Source organism: Camelus ferus, chromosome 32, assembly GCF_009834535.1.
Source record: "Camelus ferus isolate YT-003-E chromosome 32, BCGSAC_Cfer_1.0, whole genome shotgun sequence".
Classification (NCBI taxonomy): Eukaryota; Metazoa; Chordata; class Mammalia; order Artiodactyla; family Camelidae; genus Camelus; species Camelus ferus.
The window spans coordinates 15,087,522-15,102,459 of NC_045727.1; the positions used below are offsets into that span (position 1 = coordinate 15,087,522).

The 14,938-nt window shown below is 43.9% G+C and overlaps 1 protein-coding gene across 3 annotated transcripts in view; it reads left to right on the plus strand.

Annotated features, from left to right (window-relative positions):
- Positions 1-14,938, plus strand: part of TTC28 (tetratricopeptide repeat domain 28) — a 477,930-nt gene that overhangs the window by 382,409 nt on the left and 80,583 nt on the right. For all 3 annotated transcript variants that reach the window (XM_032471879.1, XM_032471880.1, XM_032471881.1), the window contains 2 exons: positions 11,285-12,626; positions 13,903-14,426. In XM_032471879.1, coding sequence (XP_032327770.1) covers positions 11,285-12,626; positions 13,903-14,426 — 1,866 coding nt within the window. The remainder of the gene's footprint in view (positions 1-11,284; positions 12,627-13,902; positions 14,427-14,938) is intronic.

Consider the following 14,938-nt stretch of genomic DNA (forward strand, 5'->3'; position numbering starts at 1 on the left):
TGTAAAGCGGTGCACAAGAGGAAGACACATTTAAATATTCTGTGATGTGCATGGGTGAGCCAGCGTCAGGAGCCTCTAATTTCCTCAGTAAATTAAGCAGAAAGGGAAGAAAAACTGAAAATACTAAATGGATTCATAATTTCAATCCCATTTTGCTCTTTTCCATGTTTTTGAAATTGCCCTAACCAGAAGCCCATGTACTAATAGAAAAATGAGCAGAATATATGAATCACTTGTTTTGATAGCATTATGCTTAATCTAGCTAGAACACTTCACACAATCATAGAGTTTGAGTTTTCCATCCAGTATGAATTTTTAAAATGAAGCTTTTCAGACCCAATTGCTTTGGGAAGGCAGATTTCATAATTTGCTCTCCAGCCCTCCTGGAAAATCCATCTGTCTTCTCAATTGAATTTGCAAAGTGAAATCATTTTGAAGAGCTGTTCTTTTGGCCAGCTCTTCTGCTTCTCCTCCCTTTCCCTGTTTGTTTCCAGGGCTCCCTGTTGGTCTGGGCAGACCATGCCATGCTCTCATCCTCTCTGGGCCGATGGAATGATGCGGCCTTGGGAAATGGGCTTTGTCCTCACCGCAGATTGTACAGCTGAAATTCTGCATCAGTTGCTGCTTCAGACTCTGAGAGGGGCAGAGTAGTCCAGGGGAGAAGCGCTAGGCTGGAAGGTGGTGGGCCTGAGCTCAGGTCCTCACTGGATAACTTAGTGACCACATGGCCTTTGTGAGTGTCTTCAAAAGCAGGCCCAGCCTCCCTGCCCATGTCCTGGAGTCAGATAACAGAGGCCCGAGGACTTGAAAACTGACAAGTGTCGTGAAATGTTGGATTTAATTCTGCTCAATAATTCAATGAACAGTTTTGGAAACACTGAGTTTCAGGTTTTCTGAAGTGTATCCAGTAGGCAGTTAGATTTATGAGACTAACGTTTAGGAGAGAACTCTGAGCTGGAATTGCATACTTGGGAGTCATATAATTGGTTCTTGGTGTTGTGGTACTGAATGAGACCACAAAGGGGAATTTTGCATATTACTCTCATTATTACTGCTACTACTATTTTTATTATTTAGGGAAGGTTTCCCCTCTTCTTTTTTTTTTTTTTAACATTTTTTATTGATTTATAATCATTTTACAATGTTGTGTCAAATTCCAGTGTTCAGCACAATTCCCTCTTCTTAATTATCATAATGAAATTGAGAGGAAGCCCCTATATGGTGTCTTTTAATTTATCTTCTCAATGAATTATATTTCACAGGTAAGAAATTGGTGAAGGGGATCAGTCAGCATGCCAGATTTTTAAAATTAGGATTTCCAGTTTTGTAGTCTTTTGATTAAATTATTGGATACCAGCCAAAAGACTTCCCAATTAATTCGTTTCGATGATTTATTTTAACAACTTCAACTGTATGGCAGTATAGAAGTGAAGTTGTTTTTTTCAGGTTATTAATTAGTGCCAGGGTATAAAATCACCTCAGCATCCAGTGTTTCTCAGCATGGTCCCTTGGCATCAAGGATGCAATGGCTTTTTATTGTGCAGGACTCACTCACATGGGGCAGACTTTCTGGTACCCTTGGTCCCATCCACAGCCTTCCAGTGTGGGCCCCCAGATATTTTGACAACCAGAATTGCCCGTTTGTATTTCCAAATGCCCTTGTGGGGCCTCTTCTCCCACATGCACACACTGAGACCCTTCAGGAAATGGGCTCCATTTCTCACATCACATGCAGAGCTTGGCTATAATGTTCTGAGAGCCCTAAATTTTGCATTCACCTAAGATGAGGTGATCTGGTATCAAGTTCCCTTCGGTGTACTCAACTTTGGAAATATGATGACATCTAAGACTTAAAGTGAATTACACTCTATAGTAAAATAATGTCAGAAGGAATGGCATATTTTGATTTTGTTTTTGGTAATATCAGGCACTACTGAAGCTGTTTGGAATAATATCAATACCCTAGAAAATGGAGTGTCACACCTTGGGTTTCATGATTTTATTTGATCTTCCTAACAGCTGCCTGAAATAGATGAAAACTTGAGGCCAGGAGAAGTTGTGACGGTCCTCAGAGCACGAAACAGTAAAGTGGTAGAACCAGGAACAGGGAACTTCTAACTCTGGTCGCACTGCCTTTCCACCATAGAGTACTGCAGTATTTCCAAGTAACTGGCACTTTTGGGTTATTAAAGCTGGTAGAACAGGGCCAATGAAACAAGTTATAGCAAAGCCCAGGAGTGACAGGCTAAGGGCATCGGCCAATTACCCAGGCAAAGTCAGCTGAGCATGCAAGAGATGTAAAGGGGGTTTTTGATTGCTTGCTTGTTTTTAACTTGTTTCATTCCATAAGGGATTCTACTTGCTTTATAATATTAAATGATGATCCACTAGAAATAGGAAATCAAGATCAGGGAAATACAAATAAAAGTAGGAAACCAGAATTAGGGAAAAGAGCCTAAACATGCAGCCCATAAAGTGAAACATCATTGTTAAACAGAGTTTCATATTTGGGTCAGAGCTTCCCAGTGGCCAAAACAAAAAGGAAGACACGTAATTCTCATTACCCAAAAGATAGAATTCCTTAGGGGGAGGAAAACTAAATTCTAAAAGAAATTTCTCTGAAAAGGTTTCATACAAGGTATTTTGGTAACAAAATTTATAGTATCAATCAAATTGTAACAGCAAAGATTATAGTAGATTACAGTGTGCTTTTCCTAATACCAAACTCAAATCAAAAGCAAATCAACCAACCTTAGGGCATTAAGATTAAACCTCAATTCACTGAAGCCTGTTCTGTGTGGGTCTGAGGTAAGTTGGTTCAAGTTTATGGATTTTAGTGGTCTCACTTGATCCAGGGCTAGAATGAAAACATCCAGAGGGGTAGATGACCCCACAATCCCTCGTGAAATGTCTATTAATACATATCTCCCTTCTCACACTGAGTTTTAGGATAGTTTGAAATTGTAGGTAATGATAAGGGCTTGGGGTATTGATATTGGATGGCTCATCCCTCAGGGTGTGCGAGGCTCTGTGCAGTAACAACAGCCCACAGATCTTAGTGGCCCAAAAGAAGAGAATATTCTGTTCATACACAGCCGACCACAGGTCTGTGTAACCCTCAGGGCGTCTCTGTAATCCCTGCCTTCCGTGGCTCTCTCTTCCTATAGCAGCTCCTCCTGGAGCGTGTAGCCTCCACAGCTAGTGAGGCAAAGGAAGAGAGCGTGGAATATTGTATCCAGCTCTTCAGTTCTTCTGTCTGGAAGTAACACATCACTTCTGTTCACATTTCATTGGGCAAAGCAAGTCACCTCGCCATGCCTAACTTCTAATGAGTAGAGAAATAGATACCTGGACGTAGAGGAGAACCAGAAAATAGGGAACATTAACAAAGTCTATCACAGAGTGGGGAGAAAGGCAGGCCAAGCCAAGTGAAGGGCTGCGTGGGATAAGAACGTCAGGCAAGGCAGGGTAGGAGTGCGCGGTAGGGTGGGTGGACGGCTCCGTGGCTGGCACAGCGTGGGTGCCCAGGCAACAGTGGCTGGGCTGGACCTGCATCCGGAAAGCTCGGAAATGCCATTTTAACTGGCCTATGCTTTACACTGCTGGCCAGAGGGACCCTCAGGAGGTGCTCTGGGCAGGGGGTACTGGTCCAGTTTCTAGAGGCTCAGCTCAAGGAGGGAGCAGAAGCAGCTATCTCTGCATTTCAGTGATTCTACCCCAGGCCTTGAAACAAAAGAAACGTTTGTTTCGTATTGAAACTAACTCCCTGTAACATTCTCTGCATTGTTAACTTATGAGGGTGCCTCCCACCTCTTATTGTGATCCAGAATGAAAACCAGGCACGCTTTGCCTTTTCCAAACAGTGACTAATGGCCAGGCTTGGCCAGGCAGGCTCAGCCTATTTTTCACTCTGCTCTGGGCTCCCCACCAAGTTCTCTCACAGTGGCCGGGCGGCCGTTAGGGATGCCTGTGCCTAGCACTTCCTACCTCGTCATCCATCTCCAGAGTGCCCCTCTGCAGCCACCTCCTTTTTAATAGGTTTAATTATTACTTCCCTTACTTCATGGCACAATTAATCTTCCCCATGGCCTCAGGATTTACAGCTGAACAGGCCCAGGGAATTTCTGAGCTGTTCACCTGCAGTCTCAGTTTTTAAGTATCCGAAGGAAGTAGAAGTGGGGCCAGGTACGAAGCAATGAAATATTTGTGAGCTCCAGTGGGCTCCGGCTGGCTTCTTGTCACCATCATGAAGCCCAGGCCTTTGGGACAGTTGGCACAGAGGCAGGAGGGGCTGCAGAGGAACTACCTCTGTCTCTGTTCAGCCTAAGGGAAGCCTTGAGGGCCAGGGATTGAGCAATTAGGGCCTCTCTGCTTCTCTTTTGGCTGCATTTTATCTCCTCCAAGTTTAGTTATAAGAAAAGTCAGTTCTGGGGATCTAATGCACAGCCTGGTGACTATAGCTAATAATACTGAATTGTACACCTGCTAAAAGAGTACATCTTAGGCATTCTCACCACATAAAGGTGATGGGTGTGTTAATTAACTTGATTGTGATAATCATTTCACAATGCATGTGTATATCCAGTCATCACATTGTACACTTTAAATATATGTAATTTTATTTGTCAATTAAACCTCAGTAAAGCTGGGGGATGGTGTGTAAGACAGACAGTTTCGAGCGAAGTGTGTTTGTGGGAGGGAGAGGTAGCATATGCGAGGATTTCCTGGGCTTTATTACAGCAGGCTCCTCAGAACTGAAACAGAGGGGAAGAGCCACTGGGATCTGGAACGGAAGTGCCACTGTACTCTCAATGTCACTGAAGACATCCTAAATTGCTGTTGAAGCAAAAGAAGATAATAGGCTCTTAACTTCACTTATCCTTTGGAGGAATAGGAAGAGTCTGGTGGGCTTGGTAGAAAAAGCAGACAGATGTAATTAAGATAAATGATGGCAGAAGAGACACGTGATGGCCTAAGAGCTCTTCAGGGGTGATGCCCACTCAGATGATCGCATCTGCCGCCGCCTCCTACATTCCCGAGTCTCCTAGGATTTTCTCGTCTCTAATGTCTACTTCTCTGCTCTAGAAACAAATTTAGCCCGACCACCAGTCCGTTTTTACACTGCTGCCACAAGGTTGGTTTGCCACAACAGTATACTAACGTTAAAAAAGAAGATATAGGTACAGAATCATGACCACCTTTCACTAGAAGTCATTCCAGATTCATTCCAGAAGGGGAGCAGGTGAATAGCATGGACTCCCGAGTCAAAAGAGCCTGGATTCCGACGTCAGCCCTGCCGCTTAGAGCTGTCTGGGCCTGAGTAAGTTCTTGAGCTTTCTGGGTCTCTGAGACCACAATAATGACCTTGCAGGATTGTTTTGGGGTGTGAATGAGATCGTCAGGTGGAGAGCCAGGCACAGGTTCTCAGGAAAAGCTGACCTACCAGGAAAATGCTTGTAGCTGAAATTGTGTGATGAGTAATTTTGGAATGCTCTGCCATTTAAAAATATCCATACCTTTGCTGTCTTCCATCAGCAAAAATAATGGATTTGTCTCTGGGGACAAAACTAGTCACCTGAAAATGAGTTAAGACATCTAGTTGGTTGCATGGATAACACAGATCACTGTGATTTCTTGCCTTTGATCACAGCCATTTGTTTCCTAACCAGGTCTGTCCCTTCTTCCCCACCCAACGCTTTGAGATATTTTAAGTACGATGTAGAGAACTCTACATGGAAACTTGAAATGGAGAGGATCCAGGGAACCTGAAGATGTGAAGTGTTGGAATAATGGGCCCCCTGGAGAAGCTGGGGACACTCTTCCTGGGAAGGAGGAGGCCTGGGAGAGCAGCTGAGAGGATGCAGTGCTGTGGAATACCCTGTGCAGCAGGTTTTCTCAGCTGCTTTTCCCACCGTCTCCCACTCTGCCTCTTTAATATAGACAAAGTCTCACCCTCTCCTGTAAGATCATTTGAAATTAAAGACAAAACTGAATATCACGTGGTTAAACAAATCAGGGCAATGGGACAAAGCGCTGTGTTGTTCCGTCTACACGTATTTTCCTCCTGGCCTGGAAGACATGAAAGGAGGCTGGTGTGGCTGTAGAGGCAGGTGACCAGTTGATTTTTTTTTCTACTGAGGTCATAAAGACAAAAATGAACTTACACATCCACATCAGGACTTAGCCATGAGGAAGTTTCCTGATTCAGTAGGAGCTACAGACCTTTCTGCATGTCTTGATTATTTGATTTAACTTTATATCATGGGAATATTCAAATGCCCACATTCACAGAGAATAGTATAATGACCCCCCACACACTCAAACCCAGTTATCAACATTTTGCTAATATTATTTCATCTGTTTTTTTAAACACACACATATACTTATGTTTCCTCTCTCATTGAGTATTTTTAAAGCAAATAGTGGATACCATGTTGCTTCATCTCTAAGTAAATCCATATGTATTTCTAACAATGAGAAGTTTTTAAAGTACAGCTGCTGTCCCATGTCACACCTAGTGAGACTAAACATAGTTCCTGTATGTGTCCTGCTTGTCCTGAAAGCAGATGGGCTGGCACAGGTGACACTGTGTGGGTTAAGAGTCCCCTCCTCAGCTCTGTTGTCAGTTCACTTTCTCTCACTGGACCTGGGTCACGTCACTGGGCCTGGGTCACATCATTTATAAGGTGAGTCTGTGGAGAGGAGAGGGCTCTTCCAGTTCCCAAATCTTGATATTTCCTCTGGGAATCGCTGGTGATCTGGCGAGGATGTAGCAGAATTCAACCTGTTTGAATGCAGCAGGAAAGAATGGATGAGCTCTTAAAGCCCCGCTTGGATCGTGCACTGTTAACAATCAGAACAATAGTATTCTCAGTAAACGAGAGGAGTGCATGTTGTTTGTGGAAGTATACTAAGACCCTGTTTGCAGAGAATTCACTAGAGAAAAGGCTGCCAAAATTCACTGCTGAAATGCTACTGTTCTAATTTCAGCAGAATTTTTCTGCTAGGCTTGTCCTGTTCACACCTCCCTTGGTCTTTGCTGGAAATGGTGAGTAATAGAGCCAGCCTGTAGGGAGCACTTGCTGTGGCCCAGGCACTTATGCTGGCTTCTCTGAATAAGCGTGACTCTGTGGGTATTACTGTTCCCGGGGCCGTGACCGTTCCTCAAACATAGCTGGAGGCTTACTGCAGGGATGTATAGATCCATACCCGCGAGTCCTTTGTCCACACACCCTGTGAGAAGTAGGTTTTGTGAGGCTCTTCTGCCCCACTAATCTTCATTTAATTCCCCTCCCTGCAGCACGTTGTCACCCAGCACGCCCCTGCTGACAAGCCCTCTGTAAGTCTTCATCTGAGTGGCAGCCCTGGAAAATCAAGCTGTGGCCTCGAAAGGGAAGGAGGATCTGCAGATTATCTCCTCAGCATGTGCAGTCACTCTGCTGGCAGCTCTCAGGGCCGCTTTTATGTTCCCTCAACAAAGAAGGGCTGCCAAGAAGAGTGCAGTGTTTGGTTCAGAGTTCTCCAGGCTGGCGGCGGCTGGGGCAGTGGAGGCGCAGGCAGAAGGAGAAATCCCCATCTCAGCCGGCCCCTCTCCTCGTACCCCTGCCTGTGCCCAGAAGTCCTTGTTTGAGAATCTTCCTATGATTCTTTATAGATCCTTGGAAGTGTCCGCCAAGGAGGAAGGGGGGCGGGAGTGCGCAGGCAAGCTGGCTGGAGGTCAGATCATTTTGCCATAAGCAGCAGGCAGTTTCTTTCACAAATCATGGAACCCTGGGAGCCATTATCATCCCAACTGCTCCCTATTAACTAGCCAGACTCTTAAGGCCATGAGAGTAAGAGAAATAGAATTTCTTTTCCTTTGAACTCTCACTCTGAATACTGCTCGTACCATGTTTAGATAGCATGTATAGTTAACAAAGCATATTGATATGCGCTATTGTTTCTCATACCATTCCTTTGAGATGATTATAAGCTGACATTATTAATAAGAAAGCAAAAAACACCAAAAAGCTTTCAATTAAAAAACAAACAAACAAACAAACAAATACTCTGAGACAGAAAGAGACTATCTCAGAGATAACTCAGCTGAATGAGGTGGGAGCCAGGCTTGTAAAACAGGACTTAAAGTTCTATGCCTTTTCCACCATAGTGTGCCTTCCAGATACTCAGCCAGCTCCTCATAGGATGGGGTGCTAGCCAGGAGACCTGTGTGGTAGGTGGCATACAGAAAACCCAAGCTTCCTTAGTTGCCTTCTCTGAAGGTCCCACACCGCTTGCTTCCTCTTAACATCATCTTAGCAACCAATTAGTGATCATATTGGCTTAAAAATCATTGCAGTGAAATCCAAAAGCTATGGAAAAAAATCAGTGCAAAGGCATCACTGCGGGAGAAAGTGCTCGGAGAGCTATGTAGGTACTACTGTCCCTCCCCAGTTCTGGCTCTGTGCACTTATGGCTGGGCAGATATTTTGACCCTTATTTTAGAAGTGCAGAAGCTGAGACAAGAGGGAATAAATGATTCATTTCTCTAAGGGTACCTGGAAATTTGAAACCTACAAGTTTTCTCTTTAGATAAAGCAGTTTAGGGAAACAAGCCACATTCAGATCTTTAGAACTGAAATGTTTCTGTCACTAATAAGTTTCACTGAAAGGGTTCCGGGTGATGCTAAGGTAGTGCCTTTTGGGCAGCTTAGAGTTTCCAACCTTAAGACAGGTTCTGAAAAATTGATCCTTCCTGCTAGGTGCTGATGGTATCTCCAGCCCAGGAGAATGACCAGATCCAATCTTTGGGAATATTTCTCTTATTGGATCAGAGTTTCAAAAGTACTTTGAGTAGTTTTTAAAGCAAGGGTTATGCATTCATCATGGAAAACCATTTAAAATACAGATAAGCAAAATTTCACCACCCAAAGATTACTACTGTTAACATTAAAAAAAATACATCGGCTATATGTATAACTGTAAACATATGTGCACATACATACATCCTATTAATGCCTTTATTAAATGTACTGTTTTGTGAGCATATAGTCCCTTAATATATTGTAATTTTCCCTGTGTCAGTAAATAAACACCCTCACCATTTTTAATGGTACCATGTTATTCTGTCATACATATTAGCATGATTTACTTAGTCATTTTAAATTATGAAGTATTTTACTCATACAAGAAAATCCACAGAAGAATTACCATAGTTTATTTAATCTCTGCCACCTTGAGAATTCCCCTTCCAGGAAGCATATAATAATTTCAGTAACTAATATCTGAATTTCACTTTACAGTATACAATACACTTGCACACACATTATTTCATTTGCTCTTCACTACTATCCTCTAAGGTTGGGATCAAGATGATTGTTTTCCTCATTTTACAGATGAATTTTAAAAAGCTCAGAGAGGATAAGTGGTTTATTCAGTACCCTAAATCCAGCAATGTCATAGAGATGGCTGGACCCAGAGGTAGGCACGATTCCTATGGCAGGACAGACCTGTGGGGGCGAGGGAGTCAGAACCAGGAGAGTGGCCCTGGCATCCCCCTCTGTCCCCCACTCATTCAGCTTTTGTTATGTGTACTGGCATTATTTGTTTGATGTTTCATGTGTGCTTTCTGACCCCGTGTGCTTTCTGAGAGCAGATGCGTGTCTTCATTTCTCTCTGTACTACTGCTGCCCACCGCAAGGCTTAGTACACAATAAATACTTGGTTAGTAGTTGGTTCAGTGTGTAAGTGAATGAATGAAAGAGAGCTGGCATAGAGATAAGCAATGGTAGAGGCTGGATTTTGACAGCTTTCTTTCTTAATGCCTCTATTTTTAGTTCAGGCATTTTAGTGAGAACTCATCTTAGTGTTTTTGAGTTTTGTACTTCTGCAGGTTTTGGTCACCAGTGCAAAGTCCAACACTGATGTATGGAAAAGCGTGTTCAAAACCAGGGGCAAAGAGAAACCTGTTTACATACCAGATCCCTCTGCCTTTTCTGTGCCTCCTACCCTAGCCCCAACTGGGATGAACCAGGCTCTCCTTAAAGATGCCTCCCAAGTTACTTTTATGACTGCCCTCATTTGGAACTATTTGATATTTATGATGTTTATGATATATCTCATTTTGAACTGCTTGTAAAAACAACAGCTTAGTTTAGCAGCTCTAGCATCATTTATAAGGGTTGTTTGAAGTGCAGTTATTGTTGACTGTAAAAGCTGTAGAGCAGAATTACAAGAATTTTGGAATAGAAATCATTCAAATTCCATCACTTGTAACAAGGCAACTGTTTTTATTTTTGTGTAGCCCCTCAAGGTCTTGTCCATGTGCACACATTCATTTTCCTATCATTGTTACAGGGAGCATGCATTCTTGTTTTCTGCTTTTTCCAGTAAACATTATTGCAGAAATCCTTTTCCCCGTTTTTTCTGCATAAACTTCATAATTATCTTTTTAATGACTGCATATTCCCCTATTGAGCTGGTATACCAAAATGTGCTTATATAATCCCCCAGTGTTTGCCATTGAAGGTGTTTCTGATTTTCCACTAATCTATGGTGCTGCAGTGAAGATTGTTATGCATGTAGCTTTTGCATTTGTCAAATGATTCCCTTAGAAGATATTCCCCTGAGCAGGACTGCAGGGTCTGAGCAGTGCATGTGTGCGGCTCTTGGTGTTTATGTCCAGCAGGTGATGTGTTTACAGCTTCAGGGCAACCTCCTCAGTAAAGGGCCTTGTTTAAATTTTTGGTTTGCTAATTTAGTAGAAGTAAAATGGTACTTCAGGGTTGCTTTATTTTGCATTTCTTTGATTATTAAAAGAAATTAACATTTTTCCCCTGTGGTTATTTTTGTATTTCCTTGGATGTGAGTTGTCTGCTCATACTTACTGTTCCTTGTCTGGTTTAGTAAATTAGGCTCTTGATTTTTTTTTTTTAAATCAAACTGAGTCAAATCTTTACACACAATAGCTACTAAAGTTTTTCATATATGTTTCATGTATTTTCCAGTATTGTGTTTGCCTTTTAATTTTAAATATTTATTTGTAGTGCAAAACTTCTTATTTTTGTAACCAAATCTGTCAGGGTTTTTTTTTTTTTTTTTTTTTTTTTTTTTAGCTGCTTTGAAGCTTGGAAAGATGTCCCCCTCTGGAGAGCTGATAAATATTTAATTCAAACTTCTGTTATTTTAAATTCTTTAATTCATCTGGACTGTATTTGAGTAAAAATTGAGTTGCAAATTAAATTTTTTCCCCAAATTGCTAATCAGTCATTCCAGCCTTTTTCTGTTCTTTCATTCTCTTTCTCAGGAATCATACACCAGATGAAAGGTGATTATGATACTGCACTGAAACTCCACAAGACCCACTTGTGCATCGCACAGGAGCTGAGTGATTATGCTGCCCAGGGCCGTGCCTATGGGAACATGGGCAATGCTTACAATGCTCTGGGCATGTACGACCAGGCGGTCAAGTACCACCGGCAGGAGCTGCAGATCTCCATGGAAGTGAATGACCGTGCCTCGCAGGCATCCACACACGGGAACCTTGCCGTGGCCTACCAGGCCCTAGGTGCCCATGACCGGGCACTGCAGCACTATCAGAACCACCTGAATATCGCCCGGGAGCTGCGTGACATCCAGAGTGAGGCCCGGGCCCTCAGCAATCTGGGTAATTTCCACTGCTCTCGAGGGGAGTATGTCCAGGCTGCCCCCTATTATGAACAGTACCTTCGGCTTGCTCCCGACCTGCAAGACATGGAAGGAGAAGGGAAGGTCTGCCACAATCTCGGCTATGCCCATTACTGCCTTGGAAATTACCAGGAGGCCGTGAAGTACTATGAGCAGGATCTGGCACTGGCCAAAGACCTGCATGACAAACTGAGCCAAGCAAAAGCTTACTGCAACTTGGGCTTAGCATTCAAGGCTCTGCTGAATTTCAGCAAAGCTGAAGAGTGTCAGAAGTACCTACTATCCCTAGCCCAGTCCCTGAATAATTCCCAGGCTAAATTTCGAGCCCTAGGGAACCTGGGCGATATATTCATCTGTAAAAAAGATATAAATGGTGCAATAAAATTCTATGAGCAGCAGCTGGGCTTAGCTCACCATGTAAAGGACAGGAGACTGGAGGCCAGTGCATATGCAGCCCTGGGCACTGCATACCGAATGATCCAGAAATACGACAAGGCCTTGGGGTATCACACGCAGGAACTGGAGGTGTATCAGGAGCTGAGCGACCTGTCAGGAGAGTGCAGAGCTCATGGGCACCTGGCGGCTGTCTACATGGCCCTTGGGAAATACACAATGGCATTCAAGTGTTATGAAGAGCAGCTGGATCTAGGGCAGAAGCTGAAGGATCCAAGCCTAGAAGCGCAGGTCTATGGCAACATGGGCATCACGAAGATGAACATGAATGTAATGGAAGAAGCCATTGGCTACTTTGAGCAGCAGTTGGCCATGCTGCAGCAGCTGAGTGGAAACGAGTCTGTGCTGGACCGGGGCCGGGCCTATGGCAACCTGGGGGATTGCTACGAGGCCCTGGGTGACTATGAGGAAGCTATCAAGTATTATGAACAGTATTTATCTGTGGCCCAGAGTCTGAATCGCATGCAAGACCAAGCCAAGGCTTATCGGGGCCTAGGAAGCGGACACAGGTAAAAATGACAGAGGAGAGAAGTGTCTGATAAACCTGCACAAAGAGCAGTTGTGATGGTAACGGTCACTTAACATCTGCCGGGCAGTTTGTTAACTACAAAGCACTTTCATACCACCTCATTTGGTTCCTCCAAGGATCCTGTGAATTTAGCAGGGGCTTTTATTACCCTTATGTTATGGAGGAAGAAACTAAGGTCCAGAGACTATGCCCAAGATTACACAGCCTAAAAGGGAGTTAAACCAAGGGCTTGAGAGTTAAACCAAGGGCTCTCTGACTCCAGATGTAATGCCTTTTCCACTCCATCATAATGGGTATAAAAGAGATAATAGGAATGGGAAAGATGAGTGAATCAATCTAACTTATCTTTTCTCAATGCCTTTCACATTCTATGTAAGTGTTTATTAATATAACATCTGTACCCACCAATTACTTGGACCCCATTTCATTGCTTTGAGGGAAACCACCAGATAATAGTGGGAGTGAATAAACGCATACTGTCATCACACTAGTCACCTTGCATAGATACCCTACTTGATATTTGTAGCAATCCTGCACTACTCTACATTTATTAGCATCTGCCATGGGATGTGGGATTTACTGGCGCCCAGAAACTGAAGCTCAGGGAAAGGAGTTCACGTGCCCCATACAACTGGTTTGGTCTGCCGCCAGATCCCTGCTCTTCCCACTCTTTTCATGTCATCTCTCAGCAGCACAAAAAGACACACTGTTGGTCAAGGTGATGTTTTCCTTCTGAATGCACGGAACCCAAGAAGGTGTCTGTGTCTGCAGGATATATGGCCTCTCCAGAAGGCAGGGGATTAGGGCTCCTGGAGTAGAGCAAGGGCAAGGGTCAGACTAAATCATCGCCCACAGAAGGCTCTGAGAAGCTCAGGGTGAAAGATTTATCGCCATTGTAAAGTGATTTCAAAAACATAGTCTAAGCGGTAGTGGAAATGAGGAGGCCTGAAGAAGCAAACAGTTCACTTGCTATCATTGTGCCTATTAATATATTTTATGTTTCCTCTGGGGTGTATATCCCATTGAATCTCAAGCTCTTGGGAAGGTCACTAAGGGATGACTTTTGAATTGCTTTCCAGATTATGAAATTCCCCTGCATCTCACTCTAAGGGCACATGATAGATTTTAGCTAGAAGAGGAGTTAAGAGCTTCTATAGTAAGTGACAGTGACAAATGCTTTTCATTTTCTCAGGGGCTTTAGCATGTCTGCACCTGCACAAAATAATATCATTGCTTTTCTGTCTATATCCCCACAGGGCAATGGGGAGCTTGCAGCAAGCCCTTGTGTGCTTTGAAAAGAGGCTCGTGGTTGCCCATGAGCTTGGGGAGGCCTTTAATAAAGCCCAGGCCTATGGAGAGCTGGGAAGTCTGCACAGCCAATTAGGGAATTACGAACAAGCCATTTCCTGCCTTGAACGCCAGCTGAACATTGCTAGAGAGATGAAAGACCGAGCTCTGGAAAGTGACGCAGCCTGTGGCCTGGGGGGTGTGTACCAGCAGATGGGGGAGTATGATACAGCCCTGCAGTACCACCAGCTCGATCTGCAGATAGCAGAGGAAACCAACAACCCCACATGCCAAGGCCGAGCCTATGGGAACCTGGGCCTGACCTACGAGTCCCTGGGCACCTTCGAGAGGGCTGTGGTCTATCAAGAACAGCACTTGAGTATTGCTGCACAGATGAATGACTTGGTGGCCAAGACGGTGTCTTACAGTAGCCTCGGGAGGACCCATCATGCTTTGCAGAACTATTCCCAGGCAGTCATGTACTTGCAGGAAGGTAAGTGAAAAGGTCCATCGTGGTCTCTTGGTCTACTCCGAGACCGAGTTCACAGTCTACTTGGAAGGATGTGCGCACAGTTGGAGTGGCCACCTCTGCTCTAAGTGAGGATCTCAAAGGCCACATCATCAGTTCAACTCCAAAACCATGGTGTCCCCTACTGAGTGTTCCTTAATAGTACGAAGGCTTTCCACTGTGCATAATGCATTGCCAGATGTCTTACTCTGCTAGCCAGCTGCCCAAGAAGTGAGCTCCTTGCTTTTCAGAGACTTCTGTGGAGTGAGCTTCAGTCTCCACGAGATGAATCAAGGTAGATCTAATGGTGTAAAATTTAAGGGCCTGAATCAGAGGAAAATGCCCATATGTTCCAAGCCCTGTTGTCCCTCTAGAAAATATCTAATCTGTATCAAAGTTATATAGAAGTCCATTCTGATGTGGCCATGGAGATCTAATCCAGAAATTTCCATCTGAGGGCCACTCAGCAGTCAGTCAGCTTCCCAGTGCTTGTTACT